Source organism: Pediculus humanus, genomic scaffold (assembly GCF_000006295.1).
Source record: "Pediculus humanus corporis 1103172108290 genomic scaffold, whole genome shotgun sequence".
NCBI classification, from domain to species: Eukaryota; Metazoa; Arthropoda; class Insecta; order Psocodea; family Pediculidae; genus Pediculus; species Pediculus humanus.
In genome coordinates this window covers 571,118-591,016 of record NW_002987859.1, presented here as the reverse complement: position 1 = coordinate 591,016, position 19,899 = coordinate 571,118, and the positions used below count along the sequence as shown (strand labels likewise).

At 27.3% G+C, this 19,899-nt stretch overlaps 2 protein-coding genes across 2 annotated transcripts; one reads left to right on the top strand and one right to left on the bottom strand.

The window, feature by feature from the left end:
• Nucleotides 1–1,673: 1,673 nt before the first annotated feature.
• Phum_PHUM538500 (RNA-binding protein, putative) lies at nucleotides 1,674–4,666 on the bottom strand (the record flags this gene model as incomplete). Its single annotated transcript, XM_002431591.1, has 2 exons — nucleotides 1,674–4,431; nucleotides 4,524–4,666. The coding sequence occupies 2 exons, from the start codon at nucleotides 4,664–4,666 to the stop codon at nucleotides 1,674–1,676; spliced, it is 2,901 nt and encodes a 966-aa protein (XP_002431636.1).
• A 12,705-nt stretch (nucleotides 4,667–17,371) lies between these two features.
• Phum_PHUM538490 (uncharacterized protein) lies at nucleotides 17,372–17,542 on the top strand (the record flags this gene model as incomplete). The annotated part of the gene is made up of 1 exon (XM_002431590.1): nucleotides 17,372–17,542. The coding sequence occupies one exon, from the start codon at nucleotides 17,372–17,374 to the stop codon at nucleotides 17,540–17,542; it is 171 nt and encodes a 56-aa protein (XP_002431635.1).
• Nucleotides 17,543–19,899: the final 2,357 nt, after the last annotated feature.

Below are 19,899 nucleotides of genomic sequence, written 5' to 3'. Positions count from 1 at the left end.
TTTTATATGTGCAACATTAAAATAAATAATTATTTAATTAATCATAAATGATCGAAATGACAATTTTTCTTTTCTTTTTTGTCACTTTATGCGAAACAATAACAATGAAATTTTTTTTTTAGCTGCCATATTTGCATGAAACAAATCAAATTAAATATTTTTCATTTATATAAAATACTTTTAAGTTCTCATTTTATAATTATTACTATTTTAACTTAACCTTTAACTCTTGAAAAATTTTTTTAGAAAATTATTACACGTTTGAAATTAAATTTAGAAAAGAAAAAAAAAAAAAAAAAAAAAACTAACCTCCATGATCGCCAGCAATGCTTCCTGTTAAATTTTGATCAAATCGACCTAAAATAAAATAAATTATTGTTTATGACGCTATAAAATGTTTTACGTGCGAAAAAAAGGAGAAAAATAATCATTAACAATTTATACTCATTAAATTAATTAATATCTCCTTTTTGTGTGGACACGAAATTTTAATAATTTTGCTAAAATATAAAACTTATTAAACGATTTTCATCTCACCTATATTATAATCATCCCTGTCGGTATCCTCCCAACCTCCCAACATGTTTTAGCATGCATTCGCTTTTAAATATAATTAATTTTTATGCCGAATGGTAAATTTGACAACCACGAACTAGATACATTTTATTCAAGAAGACGTTAATTCACTTTTTCCATAATTACAATTATATACGCCGCATATTTTATTAAAATACGACATTATATCAATTAATAATAATCACTGATACTTTAATTACGATCCGCGAATTTAAACAACTTTTATTACTCCGTCGATTTGAATTTATATAAACGTAATTTTATTTGTTTACACTTTTCGAACGACATAAATTACAGTATATTGGGACACCACCAGATGATATTTTCTCTTTCACCCAAGGCGGTGATTTTGACGTTGCCAAAGCTATAAAAAAAAATAAATAAAAATTTGGCGGGATTTTAACGGGTGACGTCATCGCATACATAATATTCACAATGGCGTAACTTAATACGACAATTATTAATTATTATTTTATTTATTTATCGATATTAATAATAATTGAAGGATAAATTATGTAAATTAATTAAAATAAAAAAAAAATTATACATGTATATATATTTTTTTTTATACAAATTTATTTATTTTTATATATTTTCATGTGAAAAATATTCATTATACACTCGTGTTGAAAAATAAAATTAACAAATTTCCAGAAGAAAAAAAAAAAAAAATCTATTTTTTTATATATATATAAATAAATATATATATATATATATATATATATATATTTATGTAACATAAATCTTTTAAGTTTCAATCAAAAAACTTTTATTTACATTACAATTTTCTTAATAATAATAGTAATAATAATAATAATACGTTAACTTAAAATAATTTGTACTTTTTTTTTATTATTATTTTTTTTTTAAACTTTATTATCGGTAGTTTGAGTACTTTAAATAAAACTATTTTTTCTTTATTTATTTACTTATTTTTTTTTTTTTAATTAAGTCCTTAAAACTACTCGCAATTTTTTTTTTTTTTAATAGTAAAAACAAAAAAAAAAAAGAGAGAGAGAGAAAGAGAAAATTTTACACTGTTCGTTAAATTCAATAAAAAAAAAAAAAAGGGGGGGGGCAGTTTTTGTTTTGTTTATCTAAACTAATTTCATTCTTATAACTCTACCCATTAAACTTCTATTATTTAAAAATCTTATGGCTCTCAAAGCGTCTTCTGGAGTTTTGAAACAAACTTTTCCATCTCCGGTGGGCTGACCCTTGTCGTTGTACCTCCTAAATATGTCGCTTTCCGTCAAATTATAACTCCAACCGAAAAAATTAATTATGTCGAATATTTCCGCTCTGAAAGGTATGTTTTCTAGTGTCACGACGCATTGCGGACGACCGAACGATTCCATGAGACTTGGAATTTTGTTTTTCTCGTTTTTCGACACTCCTAAAGCTTCCATCATTTCGCTCTGATGTACTTTCGTCACGCTCACGATGTTTTTACCCAAATGAGCCGAATTTTTCGTGCACGCTTTTTCCGCTTGATTCAAATCGGAAAATTCGCAGAAAGCATCACCAGACGGTTGACCCGACGTGTCGAGCATGAGATGAATTTTATTAGGAACTAAACCAATGTCGGAAAAGAAATCGCATATGTCGCGATCGTTGGCTTCCAAGGGTAAATTTTTCATGAGGACGCAAGTAGATTTGTTGACGTCTTTTCCGATTGATGATGATGATGATTCTTCTTCTTCCTCTTCTTCTTCTTCCGCTTTCGACAAATCAACTTCCATCACTTCGGAATATTCCTTTTTGGTCTTTTTGAATTTGTTCAAATGGTCGTTGAATGCGTATTGAGGTAACGAAGTTAAAACCACCGGCGATTCGCCGATGGTTCGATTGGGTGTTCCCAATGCCACCTTCGCGTCGACTGCTTTTTGAAATTTGACGTATGCGACTTTGCTTTTACCATCGTTCGACATTTCCAATATTATTTTATCAAGAGCCATATTCGGAAAGAGATTATTTATGTCTTTTTCTTCGACGTCCGACGGAAGATCCGATACTTGTAGGTAAGCCTCTTTGGGCGACACGACCACGTCGTCGTCTTCGTCGTCGGAAAATTTAATTTCCGGTCTTTTAACTCCTTCGTCGGCGGTTTCGTCGAATTCCCCATCGCTTATACTTAATAAGTGCACTTGTTTATTGTCTATAACAATTTTATTACCTGCTTGAATTGCTTTTCTTTTATTTTCATTGTTCAAAAATTTTATCCTACACTTTTTATCTTTGGGAGTGTAACCGAAAAATTTTATTTCTTTTATAACTAATTTTAAATTGCTAAACGGCTTTCTCACTTCTCCGTAAGCGATGTGTGGCAAAAGATTTCTTATTTCTATGCAAGAGTCTTTTTCCGATGACGAATTAGACTGCGGCTCACTTTCTTCTTGGTGTTTTGAAAAGTCTCTATTTTTAGGCCCTCTAAAACCACGATTCGAGTCGTCGTAAGAACTCCGAAAATTTCTCCGTTCCTGATAATTTCCCTCGTTTCCACCCCTTCCGATTTGCCAGTTGTCCCTTCCTCTCATCAAAGACGGCGGCCTTTGATTCTGAGGATTTTTCCCGAACCTGTTTTGAAAACCTAAAAAATTTTGCTGTTGGTCTCCCAACCCTCCGATGTCATCTTGAAAGGAATCCTCGTTGTTAAGGTTTTTCCTATTTCTCAGTTGTATGCTCCTACCGAATTCGTCCACCGTATCATCTTTGTTCGGATATCGACTGCGTTGCGGAAGACCCACCGGGAGATCTAGGAGACCTCTCGATATGTTAGGGCGTTCTCTATTGGGTGCCGGTCCACGGGGAAGAAAACCGTTGTCTCCTCTTCCGAAACCTACAAACCTAGGATTCACCATGTTTTCGTTACCGTTTCTCATTGGGAACCCGGGTCCAAAGTTTTGGAAATTCTTTTGCATGCGGCTCCCTCCGAATCTGCTATCTCCGATTCCGTGATTTTCTTGAAATTGTTTCATTTCAAAATTTTTAAATCCTCTCTGATTACCCCGCATGCCGTCGCCTTTACTTCTAAAATCGGGTCTCTGATTATTAAAATCTCTCGGTCCAGAATTGTTACCCTTATTCGAAAACAAGTCTAATTTTCCTTGGCTATCGGTTTTCACGGGAGTCGGTAACAATGAGCTCGGACCGCCTGGTATCAACGGTCCTTTTTGACTGGCTAAATTTCTAAGGAGTTCAAAATTGGTAAGGAGTTGGGCATTTTGCGCCAAAGCGCCGGTTTGCATGACGTTCCAAGTAGTCGGATTTAATATATCTAAATTCGGTACGTTTGTTCCCGGTTCCAAAGTGGGTGGACCCACGTTCATTTTATCATCTTTTTTCCCATCATCTTTCCCGTCTTTCTTATCTCTGTCTCTACTATGATTATCCCGACCTCGTGATCTACTCCTCGATCTCCTTCTTCTTCTGTCACGACTCCTACTCCGACTTTTCGATCTTCTCCTTCTATCCCTATCTCTATCCCTATCTCTGTCTCTGTCCCTCCTATCCTTTCTATTTCTTTCCCTCGATCTCGATCGCGATTTTTCTCGCGTCCTATCCCTTCTATCCGTTTTCCCGGTTTCGTGACTACTGGAACTCACGTCACTGGAATCTTTTTTATCTCCCTTTGAATCCCGACGCTCTTTCGAAGCGATTTGTTGCTGGGTGATCGGGGGCATCGACACCGCAGACGGCGCAAGCAATTGAGCCAAAGAATTTGACATGCTAGCCTGACGAGCTGCTTCGATTATTTTTTGCATTTCACTACGCGAACTGAGCATTAACGATATTTGAACTTCTTTTATTTTACCACCTGCGAGCATCATGGCCTGCCTGGCATCCTCATCCGTGCTATTATTAATTCAAAAAAAAATGTATAAAATTTAATTTTGAAAACGAAAAATTTTTCTAAAATTCACACGTGTGAAATAAAAAAAATTTACCTGAACGCGATGAATGCATCGCCCATTTCACCCCCGACAATATGAACTCCACCCTCTGGAATGGACAAACCCCTAAAATAATGTCGTATATCCAAAGAATTTGCCGACCATGGCAAATTCTGGAGACGAATAATCACACTCATTTCGAAATATCTAAAAAAAAAAAAAAATGAAAAACGATAACTTAAAAATTTAATGAGACGATAACACTATATATTTATGTAGATTTTTTCATCTCTATATTCATATTATTTATTATAAAATATAGCTTTAATAATTCTATCAAGATAATAATAATAATAATAATAATAATAATAATACGCGACCTATAAATTCACAACGTTAAAAAGTAACAGGGAAAAAAAACGACATTTTTTTTTTCTATCTCTCACTCTCTCACACTCTCTCTCTCTCTCTCTCTCTCTATTTTCTCGTTATCCATATAATACATTTAATTTAAAAAAAAAAAAAAAAAAGTTTTCAAATATTTTACAATTTTATTTTTGTACGTTGAAATTTTCCATTTTATTTTATTTTATTTTATTTTACTTTTTCAATTTAACAACATAAGCGACATTTTCGATTGTTAGAGTTTTCAAGAATTTCTTCGATGAAAATGAAAACCCTAATGTATTAATACCATTATTATTATTATTATTAAAAAAACTGGAAAATTCCACATGATTCCAATAATTTTTTTTTTTTTTGTTTTTCTCCGATAAAAAAAATAAACAAACAAACAAACGTCCGATCCCCAAATCCCAAAAAATCATTTTGAAAAGCATTAAAATGAATTGATGCATAAAATCCAAGTACAAACAAACAAACAAACAAAAAATCCTACGTGGCTCTCACGAAAGCTTATTCAACCGTAACGAAAAAATAAAATAAAATAAGCAGACGACGAATGAATAAACAAATAATTAAAAAAGAAAAAAAACCTAAACCTAAACCTAAGCCTAAGTTTTTATCAATTACGTAAAATTTTTAAAAATATTGTTTAAATTACTACAACTATTTCCCCCTACCCCCCTTTCGACATTCTCCTCATTTCGGCAAACAAACGAAACAACAAACCGTCATCTCGCAATTACGGTTGTTAACATTTTCGAAACGATTTCTCATTCCAGTCATAGGTTACATACAAACGCTCAGCTCACAAACTCACGACAACCTAAACCTAAACCTAAACCTAATAATAATAAAAACAATTAAAAAATTTATTTATATATATTTTTTTTAATCTTGTGAGTCGATGCAAGTGACGTGGCGAGAAGCAAAAAAACAAAATGGCGAAAAAATTCATTTTCCAAAAAGAAAAACAAACAAACTTTTTTCTAAAAATAAAAATTTCATTTTTGTACAACTTTATCGATTGTTTTTTTTTTTTTTTTTTTTGATATTTTATTTTTTACGTTCGATTTAACATTCAAACACGCGCGCACGCACGCACACACGCACGCACCCACTCATAGAAAAATTTTCTAAAAAAAGTCTTCATCTCGTCTTTGAAATCTGGCCATTTATGGATTACGTAAGGATGGTTGAGTCACGAAAAACGGTTCGCACACCAACGAGTCACGACGTCGACGATGATGACGACGACGACGACGACGGTCATCAAACTCAATTTTTCTTTCTTTCTTTTTATTTTTTGCCACACGCAATTTCTATTATTACTTTTTTTTTGGGGGGGGAGGAGAGTCTTCCATTAAAAATTTATTCCTTTCTTTAATGTCTTACACGACGACAACAGAACAATCAAAACGGGAAAAGTATTAAGTTCGTAAAATAATGATAATAATATCGTCATCATCATTTTGTCTTTCCTCACGGATTAAAATTGTTTTTAAAAAAAAGCAAAAACAAAACGAAACAAAGGAAAAAACATAACAAAGTAAAAAAATTTAAAATGTTTTGCTTTGTTTGTTAACCCCCCGCCCCCCGTGAAAAACTAATAAAAAGAAAAATCAAGGAAAATTGTCACGTTTAAATCGAAGCAGAACTTATAAAAAAAAAAATTGCCGGTTAAATTTTTTAAATTAATTATTATATAAAAATAAAAACCAATTTTAAATTATTATTATTATTATTAAAGAAAATTAATTTCCGGGGGTGGTGGTGGGGTATGGGGGGAACGGTGAAGAGGATAAGCAGAAAGAAAAAGAAAGAAAAAAATGTTTGAAAAAATAAAAAATTAAAAATAAATTTTCAACGTTTCCATAAAATCGCATGTTCTTTTTTTTTTTTTTTTAATAATAATAATAATTATTATCATTATCATTTTCCCTTTTTGAAAATCACGCTTATTATTATTATTATTATTATTATTATTATTATTATTTATTTATTTTATTTATGTACTTGTTCGCGTTAACAAAAATTTAACGCCGATTTATTTTTTATTAAAAAAAAAAAAACTGGATTTTATTTTTATATTATTTTTTTTTCGCGTGAAATTTTTATGTACCTTATTTATTTTCGAAGGGGGAGAAGGTGGGAAAAGGGGGAAAGAAGAAGTTTGGATAAAAGAGAAAAGAGAGGGAAGGGGAAAAATATATGTAAGACCTTTTGATCTTTAAAAAAAATTTTCACATCGAAATTTCAAGAGAAAAAATAAAAAATTTAACCGTGGTAAAAATTTACAAAAACAAGAGAAAAAAAAAATTAACAATAAATAAATCAACATTTTTACTATTATTATCATTATTATTATTATTCGAATCAGTAATAATAATAATAATAATGATAATAATAATAATATTTCTATTTGTTATTTCCACGTAATTAATCAAAAAGCTATTTTATTTGTCTCCCTCTGGACTCATCTTCCTCTCTCTCGCCCTCCATATAATTTTAAAGGTTAAAAATTATTTAAAACATTTATCATAAACAACAACAAACAACAAACAACAACAACAACCAAAACAAAGACGACGACGACGAAAAAACAAAAATCAAACGACTAGACAACAAACAATTACTTTGATTCGCACGATTTAACATTTGAAAAAAATAATTAATTAATTATTAAATCTTCTTATTTATTACGTATTTTTACACTTCGATGATGATCTTCAAACAGGTGACGTAATCATCAATAAGAAATAATAATAATAATAATAATAATAATAATAATAAATAAAACTCCTCTTCATCTGTCTCCCCTATTCCCCTGCTTGGAAAGGGTGGGAAAGCTCATCCAATAATACAAAATTAATATTTAAATAAATAAAAAATAAAAAAAAATGACGTCAATTTTGGCGCGGGATATTTTTGAATTTTTCTTTTTTTTTCTGTTGGTAGCACCGTAAAATTAAGAAGAAGAAAAAGAAGAAGAAAATTCTTCAGCCTATAAATTTACAACAACATAATTTCTTTTAGTTTCGCGTTTTGTTGTTGTCGGAAATTTAAAAAAAAATTTTTTTTTTTCGCCTTTTTCTCTCGTCGGTCACGTGCGGGAGGTTGGGGAGGGTGAGGGGTGTGTGTGGGGTCACGAAGAAATGCAAAATAAACGCGCGGCGTACTTCCATACGTACAATTCATTTTAAAAATTGAGATTCACGATTTAATACCCGTAGGAAATGTTTAGACATGTCAGAAAATATGCCTGAAATTGTTGTTCAGAATAATCAAAGCGGAACGAAAAAACGATTTCATGCCGGTTTTTTTTTTTTTTTTTTTTTTTTTTTTTGGAATTTCGTCTGCTTGCTTTTACGTCTTGAATGTAATTTTCTCTCTCTCTTCTTTCCTGTTCTTTCTTAAAAAAAAAAAAAAAATAAAAATCAAATCTTTATTAAATTTTTCTTCCTTTTTCCATACCATCATCCTTTTCTCGTTCAAAAATCTTTCATCGTCGCATAAAATCCATCCTTCGAAAAAAATAAAAAAAAAAATAAGAGAGGGAGAGGTATGGGGAGGGGGTAGAGGGAGGTAGGTGGAGGATGTGGTTGGCAAAGGAAAATAAACAAAATTATTGGTTGCCTTGCGCTCCTAATGTGAACAAAAAAAAAAAAAAAACCAAAAATGAATGGATTCCTGCCAGAATCGATAAAATATACATGACCGGTGTATTTTCTCTTTTCGGTGACACAAAGAGAAAAACGAATTTTCCAATAATAAAAAAAAAGAAAACCTTTTCTCTCTCTCTCTCTCTCTATCTGTCCTTTCACTATTTCAAATCGTTTTAAAAAAAAACTAAATTTTTTTTTTGTTTTTTTAAACACGCATACGAAACAAAAGAAAACTTTTTTGATCACTTTAACAAAAAAAAAAAAATTTAATTGAGGTCATTAACCTTAATCCCTCCGGTATTTTTCCAGTGTACCAACACCTTAAATCTCTTCTTACACAAAATCGTTTGTTATTAATTAATTAATAACATCATCATCGTCGTCGTCGTCGTCGTCGCTCGTATTTTTTTAATAACTTTATAATAAATAATAATGATGATGATAATCTTTAGAATTTTCTTTTTTTAACCTTGAGACGATCATCGTATTACTCGAGTCCTGATTTCAACATAAAAAAAAAAAAAAAAATCCATTCCGGTAGCCATTGACATCACAACATTCATAAATAATATTTTAATAACTACATACTTATTCCAAACCCTTATAAGGATTCAGGTACGAAAGAGACAGAGAGAGAGAGAGAAAACCGGAAACGAGTTTTTTTTTAAATCTATTGAAAAATAAAACAATTACGTTAATTATTTTCTCTTTATTCCTTTCTCTCTCTCTATTTTTAGACTGACAACTTATTGAAAAAAAAGAGAGATAGAGAGAGAGAGAGAGAGAGAGAAACGATACAATAAAAGTTAAAAGTTCAAAAGTTCAAAATGTAAAATCGACCGCTAAATTGTCAAAATATAACCATGTGTTTTTGACAAAAGGTTAAAACAACAACCCCTTACGCACATCCGTATCGTTAATTACTCACAACCGTAATTAATTATAACAATAATAATAATGATGATGATATTAATGATTATGATGATGATGATGATGATCAAATTCAATACGAAACAATTTTTAATATAATGATGACTTTTCACGTCATCATTCCTCGAACAATTATCAAAACGTAAAATAAGAAAATAGTTTAACCCCAAATTTTTGCATTTTCCCTTTGTATTCAAAAAAAAAACAATAATTATAACGACGCCATTTTTTCTTCCCTTTAATAATAATAATAATAATAACCACAATAATATTTGAGCATTTATTCCTAAGGAAAATCGGATAGAAACCTGGAGATGAATGTTGAAAAACTTTGACAAGCACACAAAATCTTATCGTTTTCAAAATTAATGATAATAATAATAAAATTCGTTCCTATCGACATAATAATAATAATAACAAGGGAAGCGGGAGCGGAGCGAAAGGGAGGGGAGAGGGGGGAAAAAAAAACTAAAAATTATTTTTTTTTTCTATAGAAATTTTCCTCGAAAGTTCTTTCTTCGACTACTGATATTTCATGGAAAATCCTATCAAAATCATTTTTTTATAAATGGAAAAATTATTAAAGTACACATAAAATTTCACATGATTATTAAAAAAAAAAATGGCGGACGTTACTACTTTGCAATACGAAATTTTATCGTGATCGAGCGCATTTTCCCCAAGTTTTTAATGCAAAACTTTTATATGGTAAATTAAAAGCGACGACAGCGAAAAGACTCACATTATCAATATTATTATTATTATTATTATTAAATTGCTGTTGTTTTTATTTCAGTTTCGCAACAAAAAGAAAAATGACGTCATCGAAATAAAGCTCCAATAAATTTACGTAAGGATATATGTATAACATTTTTTTTTTTGGAAAAATCTTCTTGTTACAGTATTCGTCGTTTCACCCATGAAAATTTTTGCAAGTTTTTTTTTTTTTTTCCTTTTCCTTTTTTCTTTTTCTTTCTTTTCTTTCCTTTCCATTTTTTATTTTTTTTTTTTTTTTAAATAAAAAAAAAAAATAATAATACAATTCGCAAAAGATGCCAAAGAATTTGGCAAAAGTTTTTTTTTTTTTTTTTTCCGTTTCTTTTTCCCGGGGCGTTAAATTATGTATATTTAATTTTTATTTTATTTCATGCAAGAATAAAATTTTTATTTTTTATTTTTTTTCCAACCCCGTTCGTTCCAACCTTTGCCATTTTTTTTTTTTTTGGAAAAAGATTTCGCCGCTGAAAATCATCTTGAATTCTTGTTTTTTTTTTTTTTTTTCGTGGTTCGATTTAAAAATAAAAAAAAAATCGTAAAAAAATTTTTTTTTTTCTTTCTTTCTTCCCTTCCAGAGCATCGACGACAATAATAATAATAAGGAGGAGGAGGAGGAGGAGGATGATGACGACGACGACGATGACGACGATGAAGACGACGACGAGGAGGGAAAAAAAAAAAAAAAAGAAAAGAAAAATCCACATAAAATCTTTTTTTTTTTTTTTAATCTTCGTACGATTTCCAGTCGTAAACTTCTCAGCGTGAAATATTTTCATTTATAATTTTAGACGCCAAAACCTTGAACCTTTGTCTCTATTTCCCTCATTTTTCTTGTTTTATTTAAATAAATAAATAAATAAATAATATTAATAATAATAAAAAAAACTCCAGCACTTTTATGAAGTATTAAACATTACGTAGTTTATCGATATATACATATAATCGAAACAAATTTTCCTAAATTGTTTTAAAAAAAAAAAAAAAAAAAAAAAAAAAAAAAAGAAAAAATTATTATTATTAACCGCAACAACACGCGCGAGCACGCGTACACATTCCAGCATGCTGGAATTTAAATCTGGAAAAACTGTTTTTTTTTTTTATCAATCAATCAATCACTGGGACAAATCCATAAAGTTTTCGTTCGACAATTTTCGATAAACCTTTTTCACCGAATCCATCGGATTTACAATTTAAAAAAAAAAAAAAAATTTAAGTGTCTGAATAAAAATTCGCCATGTTGAAAATTTTAAAACCCGAATGATAAACACACGCACACACACACACACACGGTGAAAACCTGGAGAAAACAAGTTGAAAAATTCAACGGTTTGACTTTTTGTATATCAATCATTCCAGTCTCGTAATGTTTTTTTTTTTTCCCTCCATTTTTCGTTCCAAATTTTTTTCTTTTTTTTTTTTTTCTGATGTCTTGTTAAGAAATTATAAATTTAAAAAAAATTTATTTTAATACGACAGAAACAGCAAAAACAAACAAACAAGCAAACGAATCGAATTTTTCTCCAACAGATTTTTATCGAATTTTTTAATTCTGACGTTCACATACACACGCGTACGATTTATTACACGTGTCACCACACCTTTAATCCCACTCGCAAAAAAATTACGTAATTTTTTATATGTAATGAATGACGTCACGACTCCAACCTTCTCATCATCCTTGTCTACCCGTTTGAACATTGAAATGAAATTTTTATTCCAATAAGGAAAAAATCCCGTCGTTACAAGAAGTGAGAAATCGTTTAGACAAAACTTTTTCCAAAAAAAAAAAAAAAAACAACGATTTTTAATTTAAAAAAAAAAAAAAATTGAATCTTCGACATTTTCTTCTCTTTATCTGTCGGTCTCTCTCTCTCTCTTTTTCATCCTTCCAGACGCCGGATTTGTCTCCTTTCCAAAAAAAATCACTTATTTACATTTTTCATATTAATTATTATGTATCCATGAGTGTTTAATAATATTTACGTGACTTTTTTTTTTTGTGAATGTTTTCCATAATTTTTTTTTTTTTTAATTGAATTTTGACTTTTGACCGGAATTTATACGTCACTAACGTAAATACCGACATTTTTGACGAATATCATATAATAAAAAAAAAAGAAAATACTATTGTAAAAAAAAAAAAAAAAATTTTCATTTTGTTTTCACTTGAACAAAAAGGAATTAAAAAAATTAACGAAATGAATTCAACGTGTTGTGTGAGATACAATTGTAGCAGACGATATTTAATAAGGTAAACAATGTTTGTATGTTTTAAAGAAGTTCCCACATTAATTACCTGTTAATAAATCGTCCAAAAACCTGGATCATCGCGTCCAGGAATTTTTTTTTTATATTTTTTTTCTTCGGTTATTTAATTCCAATAATAACAAAAAAAAAAATATTTTGATCGATTTATTTGTGATGATTTTAAGTGGGGGTCCCCTTTCCAAACGATATTAAAAATAATTCTTCATATTATAAAACAATTTAAAAGTTTAGTAAAACTTAATTTTTTTTTTTTTTTTTTAAAAAAATCATTTATAAAATGAAAAAAAAAAACGTTTCACATTTCACTCGAATAAGATTTACTATTAAAATAAAAAATAAAATAAAATAACCATTTATTACAATCGATATCTTTAAAAACGTTAACTTGAAATTAATAACGGCCACGATTTAAAGACTCGTCCTTTTCCTATGAATTTATCACTGTGCTGTGAGAAGGAGGAGGATAGAATGAAATTTTATTTTGATTCCGTTTTTCCCAATCGTCCTTCCTTTGTCGCATACATATATTTTCATTATTATTATTATTATTTAAAAACACTTTAATAAAATCGATCGCGTCGAGCACAAATAGAGAGAAAATACAAACGAAAAAAAATTATTGAATGAAATTTTAAATAAATAATGTGTGCTCACACATCGTTATTAACACACGTGATATAAAAATTATTACAAATAAATTTTTTTTTTTTTGTTTAAACTTTTCACTGGTTAACCACAAATATTAAAATAATTATTCTTCGTGACCGAGTCCCACCATTATTGAAGTAATAATAATAATAAAAAAAAACCGGTGATCGTTTACCCATTAGACCCACGCTCTTTTTTTTTTTTTTTTTTTTTTTGTTATTTATTTGTTTATTTCACCTTTAAATAATAATAATAATAATAAATAAATAAATAAATTTTGCAAATCGAACACGTGCATAACGTTACGATTAAAAACAAAAAATAATAAAAAACATCTTTGATGTGATGAAAGTGATTCCTCAAGAGTTTTAAAAATAAAAATGTCTGAAGATGCGTATGTAATGTGCATAACATTCTTCATTTTTTCCTTTTGGTTTTTCAAATCACAGTTTATTTCCTTTTCCCTTTCTAAATTTCTTCTTCTTTCAATTATAAAAAATTTATAAATGTCTTCTTTAACGATAGTAGTAGTAGTAGTAGTAGTTGCAGTAAAAAAAAAAAATTAATAAAAAAAATGAATAAACAAAATTCGATTGTGTAAATGTGTTGTCTGCATGTATGTAATTTAGTAGTAACTTTTCCAGGTAGAATTCGATCGAAAGAGACAATTTTTAAATTCTGTCACTTTTGGAACTGGAGTTAGATTTAGGTGCACGAAGGTTATTATTTTAAAACCATTTCATCCAAAAGTTCTTTGTCCAAAAAGTTTAAAAAGTACGCTTTATAAAGTAATACAAATCATCCAAATAATTATGTATAAAGAGCCGAAAAAAAACAACAAATTCGGGTTTAAAATTTTTTGTTTTGTTTTTTTTTTCCAAATGTGAATTGGAAATTTATTGAATAAGCTAAGTAGGATACATAAATGATTTTTAATATTAATCGAAGAAAAAAAAAAAAAAGTAACAATAATAATAATAATAACAACGATTTAAAGGAAACATGTTGTTTAAATAATCACATACACATGCTTTATAATTTAAACTTGTTATGGTATAAAATAATTATATAGAATGGTTTTATAATGCTTTGTAAATCAAAATGATTGTTGAAAAATGAAAGGAGATAAAAACAATTTATTCAAACATTCATAAAAGAGTCATTCAATACTTAAATTATTTAAAAAAAAAAAAAAAAAACCAAGTTTTTGTGGTGCAAAATAATCCACACATCTACAAACAATAAGAGCTGCAATTAAAATCTTCTTAATGCAGTCAAATTACCCACTCTCTCTTAATATTAGTAGCAGCTGCAAGGTCAAATGTTAATGTCTATTAAGTTTTAAAATTATTCAACAAAACACATTTTAGTTTTTATTTTTCTCATAAACACCAGAAATTAATCATTAAATAATCCATGGGGTAAAAAAGACGACAAGATTCCTTCTCTGAATCAAAACACAAAAATTTTTTTCCAACCTTTGTTTAATCGTTCATAGGTATTATATAAGATGAAATAAAATTGTTTGATTAATATTAATTTCGAGAGAGAGAGAGAGAAAAAAAAAAAAAACAAAACAAAAAACAATTGATAAATGATAAAACAAAGTATACAACTTTTTATAGACTCGAAAATCGAACAAAAAACTCACCTTTAATACCTTTCTTTATAAAAGTATTACTTACTCGCTTTAAAAATAATATTACTAATAATTATATAACCTCTGATATTAAAACAAATAATGGCTGTTGTGTAATTAAATTTTTTTTTTTTTTTTAACTTTAAAATAAAAATTGTAAAGTGTGAAAAAATTTTTAAGGATACAATGTAGGGTGAGGAAAAAATTAAAGGGTTTATACGATTGCAAAATTATTTCTCGGATAAAAATATTCTTCATATGTAGATATATCCTGTGACAAAAAAAATTTTCAATAACTAAATAAATGTTTTACACACACACACACACCAACACACAATAAAAATATAGAAAACAAATGAAGTTTTTGAAACATAACATAAAAATATATATCGATGTAACAAAATAAAACAATCACCTTATTGGCATCATAAGCCATAAAGATTCAATTCGATAAAAAAATGTCTAACTACTCATAGACATTTGAAAAACCTCAAATTTTTTAAATTAATATTTTTTTAAAATAAATATATCATACTTCATAATAAAAATAATTCATCATTAATTATGACGTAGAGTATTTATTTATAATAATTAAATATTTAATTTTTTTTTTTTGTATATATATATATATATTAAATAAATACTGCGAGAAAATTAAAAAATATTAATGATGTCAAACCTGTTATAAAAGGGTGTGATAATAATGCTTTTGAAGAAATCGGAGGATATGCAAAGGTATTTACCGCTGAATGAATTTGTTTTTTTTGAATTAGGACGGACCAGATGAATGTAAATGCTCCTTTTGTAACAGAATAATCAATAGTTGACGTCGAGTAGATGACTCCGATGGCACAATTCTGTTGGCGACAAATTAAATAAGGCCACTCCTCACCAAACCTTTCAAATCAAGGGGCGCGATGTTGCGATATTACAAAATTTCGAAGTGCATTATGAATTTTAGCACTAATTCCATTTATTTAAACGTCACTAGAGTCTTACCTCTTTAATTCTCAGCTATACGATTAATAAAATATACTGGTTATGATGAGATAAACTATATACGCATTAAAACAATCAAATCGAATCCTACCATTAGACAAATATTAAAACAACATGGCGGCCACGGAAATGAAAAAACGCTTTATTGGCAAAACGCTGCCTCCGATATTCAAAATTAAAAACTTTTGTCTTATGAAAAATAGAGAAAAAATTTTTTTTTTAAAATGTCTTCTTTTTCTCATCCCAAAAGAAATGTAATTGTTAATTATAAAAAATAATTTTTAAATTTAATTCGAAAATCAGTATATTTAGCAATTATTTACGGACTCTTTTCTTTAATTTTTTAGTCATTACTACAGCATTTAAGAAATGAATTGCATTAAATATAATAATAATAATAATAATAATAATTATTATTATTATTATTTAAAGCTGCATGCTTAAATGCAACTATAATTAAATTATTGTTTGTTTTAAATTTATCAAAATAAACTGACTCAGCGATCAATCATATTTTTTGTAGTTTATAAAAAAGTAAAATAAAATAAAACTCAGCAAATATTTTCTACACTTTATTTAAAAGTTAATGACATTTTAATTAATAAGTAAAAGCCTCCTTATTCACGATAATATTTAATTTAATCAATTCGTTATATTATAAATCAAAATTTATGAAGCAAGTTAATTTTTTTTTTTTTTTAAATGAAAATTTCAGATGCTGTCTAAGTTTACTATCACTGAACAAAATATTCCAGAAAAAGAATAGTGTTATATTGTACTATTTTTTAAAATTTTATTTTACTCCAAAACTGAACAACCAAAGTTTGTTAAATAATTTCATTTCAACCTTAAGCCATACTATAATTTTCAGAAATTTTGATAACAATTAAATTTAATTTAAAGTAAAGTTGAACAAAAAAAAAAAATTAATTTGATGAAAACTAGTTGAAAAAGTTTTTTGAAATTAAACTTTACTTTACGTTTTGTTTTAAAAAATAATTATTCATTAGTTTAAATTTTATTCAAAGCTGAAAAAAAAAAAAACAAAACAAAACAAAACTAAGGTGTTGGTTTTGTCGCGCATAAGATAAAAATATTTTTGGCGGCATTGCAATTATTTAAAAAAAAATAATATTAAATTTGCAAAAGTTAAGAGCTTTTTAAAAATAAAACTTTTTTTTAATATATATATTTATTTAAATTGAGATTATTTTAAAAATTTTATTGTTGTTTTTGTTTTTATTAAAGCAATAAAACAATTTATATTTATAATTTATATTTAAACAAACAACGCTCAGTCCGACCCTGAGAAATTTCCCTGCGTCCACCCAAGTTGAATTCTCTGTGCTCAGTTTCAACCGAAACTTGTCGGAGGTTTGTTAGTTTTGTGTTTGGCGCGCTACTGACACGACTAGTCCTTCGAGTTTTTAACGGATTTTCATCCGGTCTGCGTGTGTATTTGATTACATTAATTATTAAAAACAGTTTTCAGTTTTTAATGTTGTGAATAACTGTCTGTATATATTTAATGTTGCATATTCTAATGAAAAATACTTGGGAGTGAAAATTTAACAATGAATGTCGTGATTTTAAGTTTTTTCGCGTTGTTGGGGGTTGGTCTTTTGGAATTCACCCAAGGAGAAAAATGTCCATCAAAATGTATTTGCTTCAAAACCACCGTTCGGTGCATGCTGGTTCACATCGAAAGAGTTCCACAGATTCCAAAAGATACTACCATGTTGTAAGTTATTACACATATATTTTCAGTTGTTTGTAAAGAAGTTTTTTTCTTAAACTCTCTTGCCTACCATATACTCATACCATAAACATCACAATAAACAATATTTTAGTTTTTCTCTTTCATTAACCATCTTTAGTGATTTCAATCGGTGATCAAAAGAAAAAAAACTGATGTTGACCCTGAATTTTATATTATTTATTTATTATTATTATTTTTTCTTCTCCTTCTGACTATTTATCTTCAACTAATTGGTTTAAAGTTACTATCTGTCTAATCTGTCATTCATTTTAAGGTTTTAAGGAAAATAATTAACTTTTCAATTTTGTTGCTGATCCTTTTTAAAAAAATTATCAATATATATATATATATATATATATATATATATATATATATATATATATATATATATATATATATACCTTGTTGAATGTAATTTTAATTCTCATAATTGTTTAGTACATAAATTATAATAGAAATTTTATAAAAGCTTCACTAATTTATCATACTCGAATGATTATTTTTAACTTTTAGTCATTGAATTTTTCCCTACTTTTGTAAAACAATCTTTTTATAATTCTAATTCTTATTTTTTTCTTATTAATTTATTTTTAAAATTTTATTAATTTTATAAATTTTACAAGTAAAAACTTCTCATCTATTTTGTTTCTTATCTTAAAATATTTAAGACATTATTAATTTCTATATATATATATAATTTAATAATTTTACTTAAATGTATACTTAAGGTGATATTGTTTTCATTTTTACTATATTTGAAAATTTAAAATTAACAGGATTAAATATAATAATAAGGTAAAAATATAAGTAAAGAAAAGAAAAGAAAAACAAACAGGCATTTAATATATTTATTTGTTATGTATATATATAATGTATACTATAAACTTAAAATTTTTAACTTAAAATGAAAACAATATAACTTAACATAAAAGGCAAAGGTTTTTTTTCGGGAGGATCCCTGTTGGTTTTTTTGCTTTTTATCCTTTTCAATACATAGAAAACTTGGGAAATCCCTAGAGTATATGAAAAAAAAAACAAAAAAAAAATTCATCTTTTTTACATATCTTATATGTATATACAACCGTGTTTAAATTTAAAACTTTTAGGCATCATCCTTTTGTTATTTTCCTTATTTATTCTTTTTTTTTTTTTTTGTCTTGTCAGATGATTTTTTGTTTTTTTACACACCCATAAACCAAAAAATAAGGAATTGTCAAATAGTATCTTTTTGTATGTATATCCGGTATCGGTAGCGGTTGCAGTTGTTGTTAGTAACAGTAAATTTAATTTAAAAAAAAAAAAATTTTAAATCTAATTAGAGAAATTATATTTTAAACTCAAATCTGGGATGTGTTTGCGGTTTAAGTTTATTCTGCTACAACTTGAATTTCTTTTCCTCATTTTGAGAAAAATTTACCACACTTAAATGATTGGAACTCGAGCTAAGAAAAATTTAATGAGCCTTTAAAATTAAAATCAAAATTAAATTTCAATAATAATTAGTTAAAAAATTAAAAAAAAAAAAAAAAACTTTTTTTGTTTTTGTTATTAAATTACTTTAAAATTGAGTGAAAAATGTATTAAAATGAACAAAGTGTACTTTAAGTTAAATTTTTTTTAATTAATAAGAATTACCATTAAGGGGGAGGGGGGTGTAGGGAGGGAAAGAGGAAAAGAAAGTTTTATTCAAAAAATTAATTATGTAAATTAATAAATTTGTAATTAATTTTCTCGAAGTTAATAAGGTGTATAATAATCATTTAAAACAAAAATGAAAATTTATTAACAAGATTAGGGTAGTAGTTTAGTATAAAACTAAATTTTTACCACCAGATAACAACCAGATAGACAAAATATTACAATTACAAAAATCTTTCTTTGACCTTTATTATTATTATTATTATTATTCGAAAAATCTATATGAAATATAAATTTTTAAAGTTATAAGACGGTTAAAACTAACTTAAATAATAATAATTCATTGAGTTTTAATGGCGTTTAAAATTTATTTTAACTAACCTAATGCTAACAATACTCTTTTAAAACTTTTAATATTTTAATATGCATCCATGTTTTTAAATATTATTTGAATTCTTTTTAAATAAGCAAAATTTTTAAATTTTTTTGTTTGTTTGTTGTAAACCCCCCCCCTCCTTTCTTTATTATTTGAGAAATTTTACTAAAGGAAAAAATTTATTTGCACCATAATTATATATAAATATGTATATGTTATACGTATATATATATATATATATATATATATATATATATATAAAATAAAATAAACACCATTAAAACCTTTCGATATAATAATAATAATAAGAATTCATTTTATAACATTTC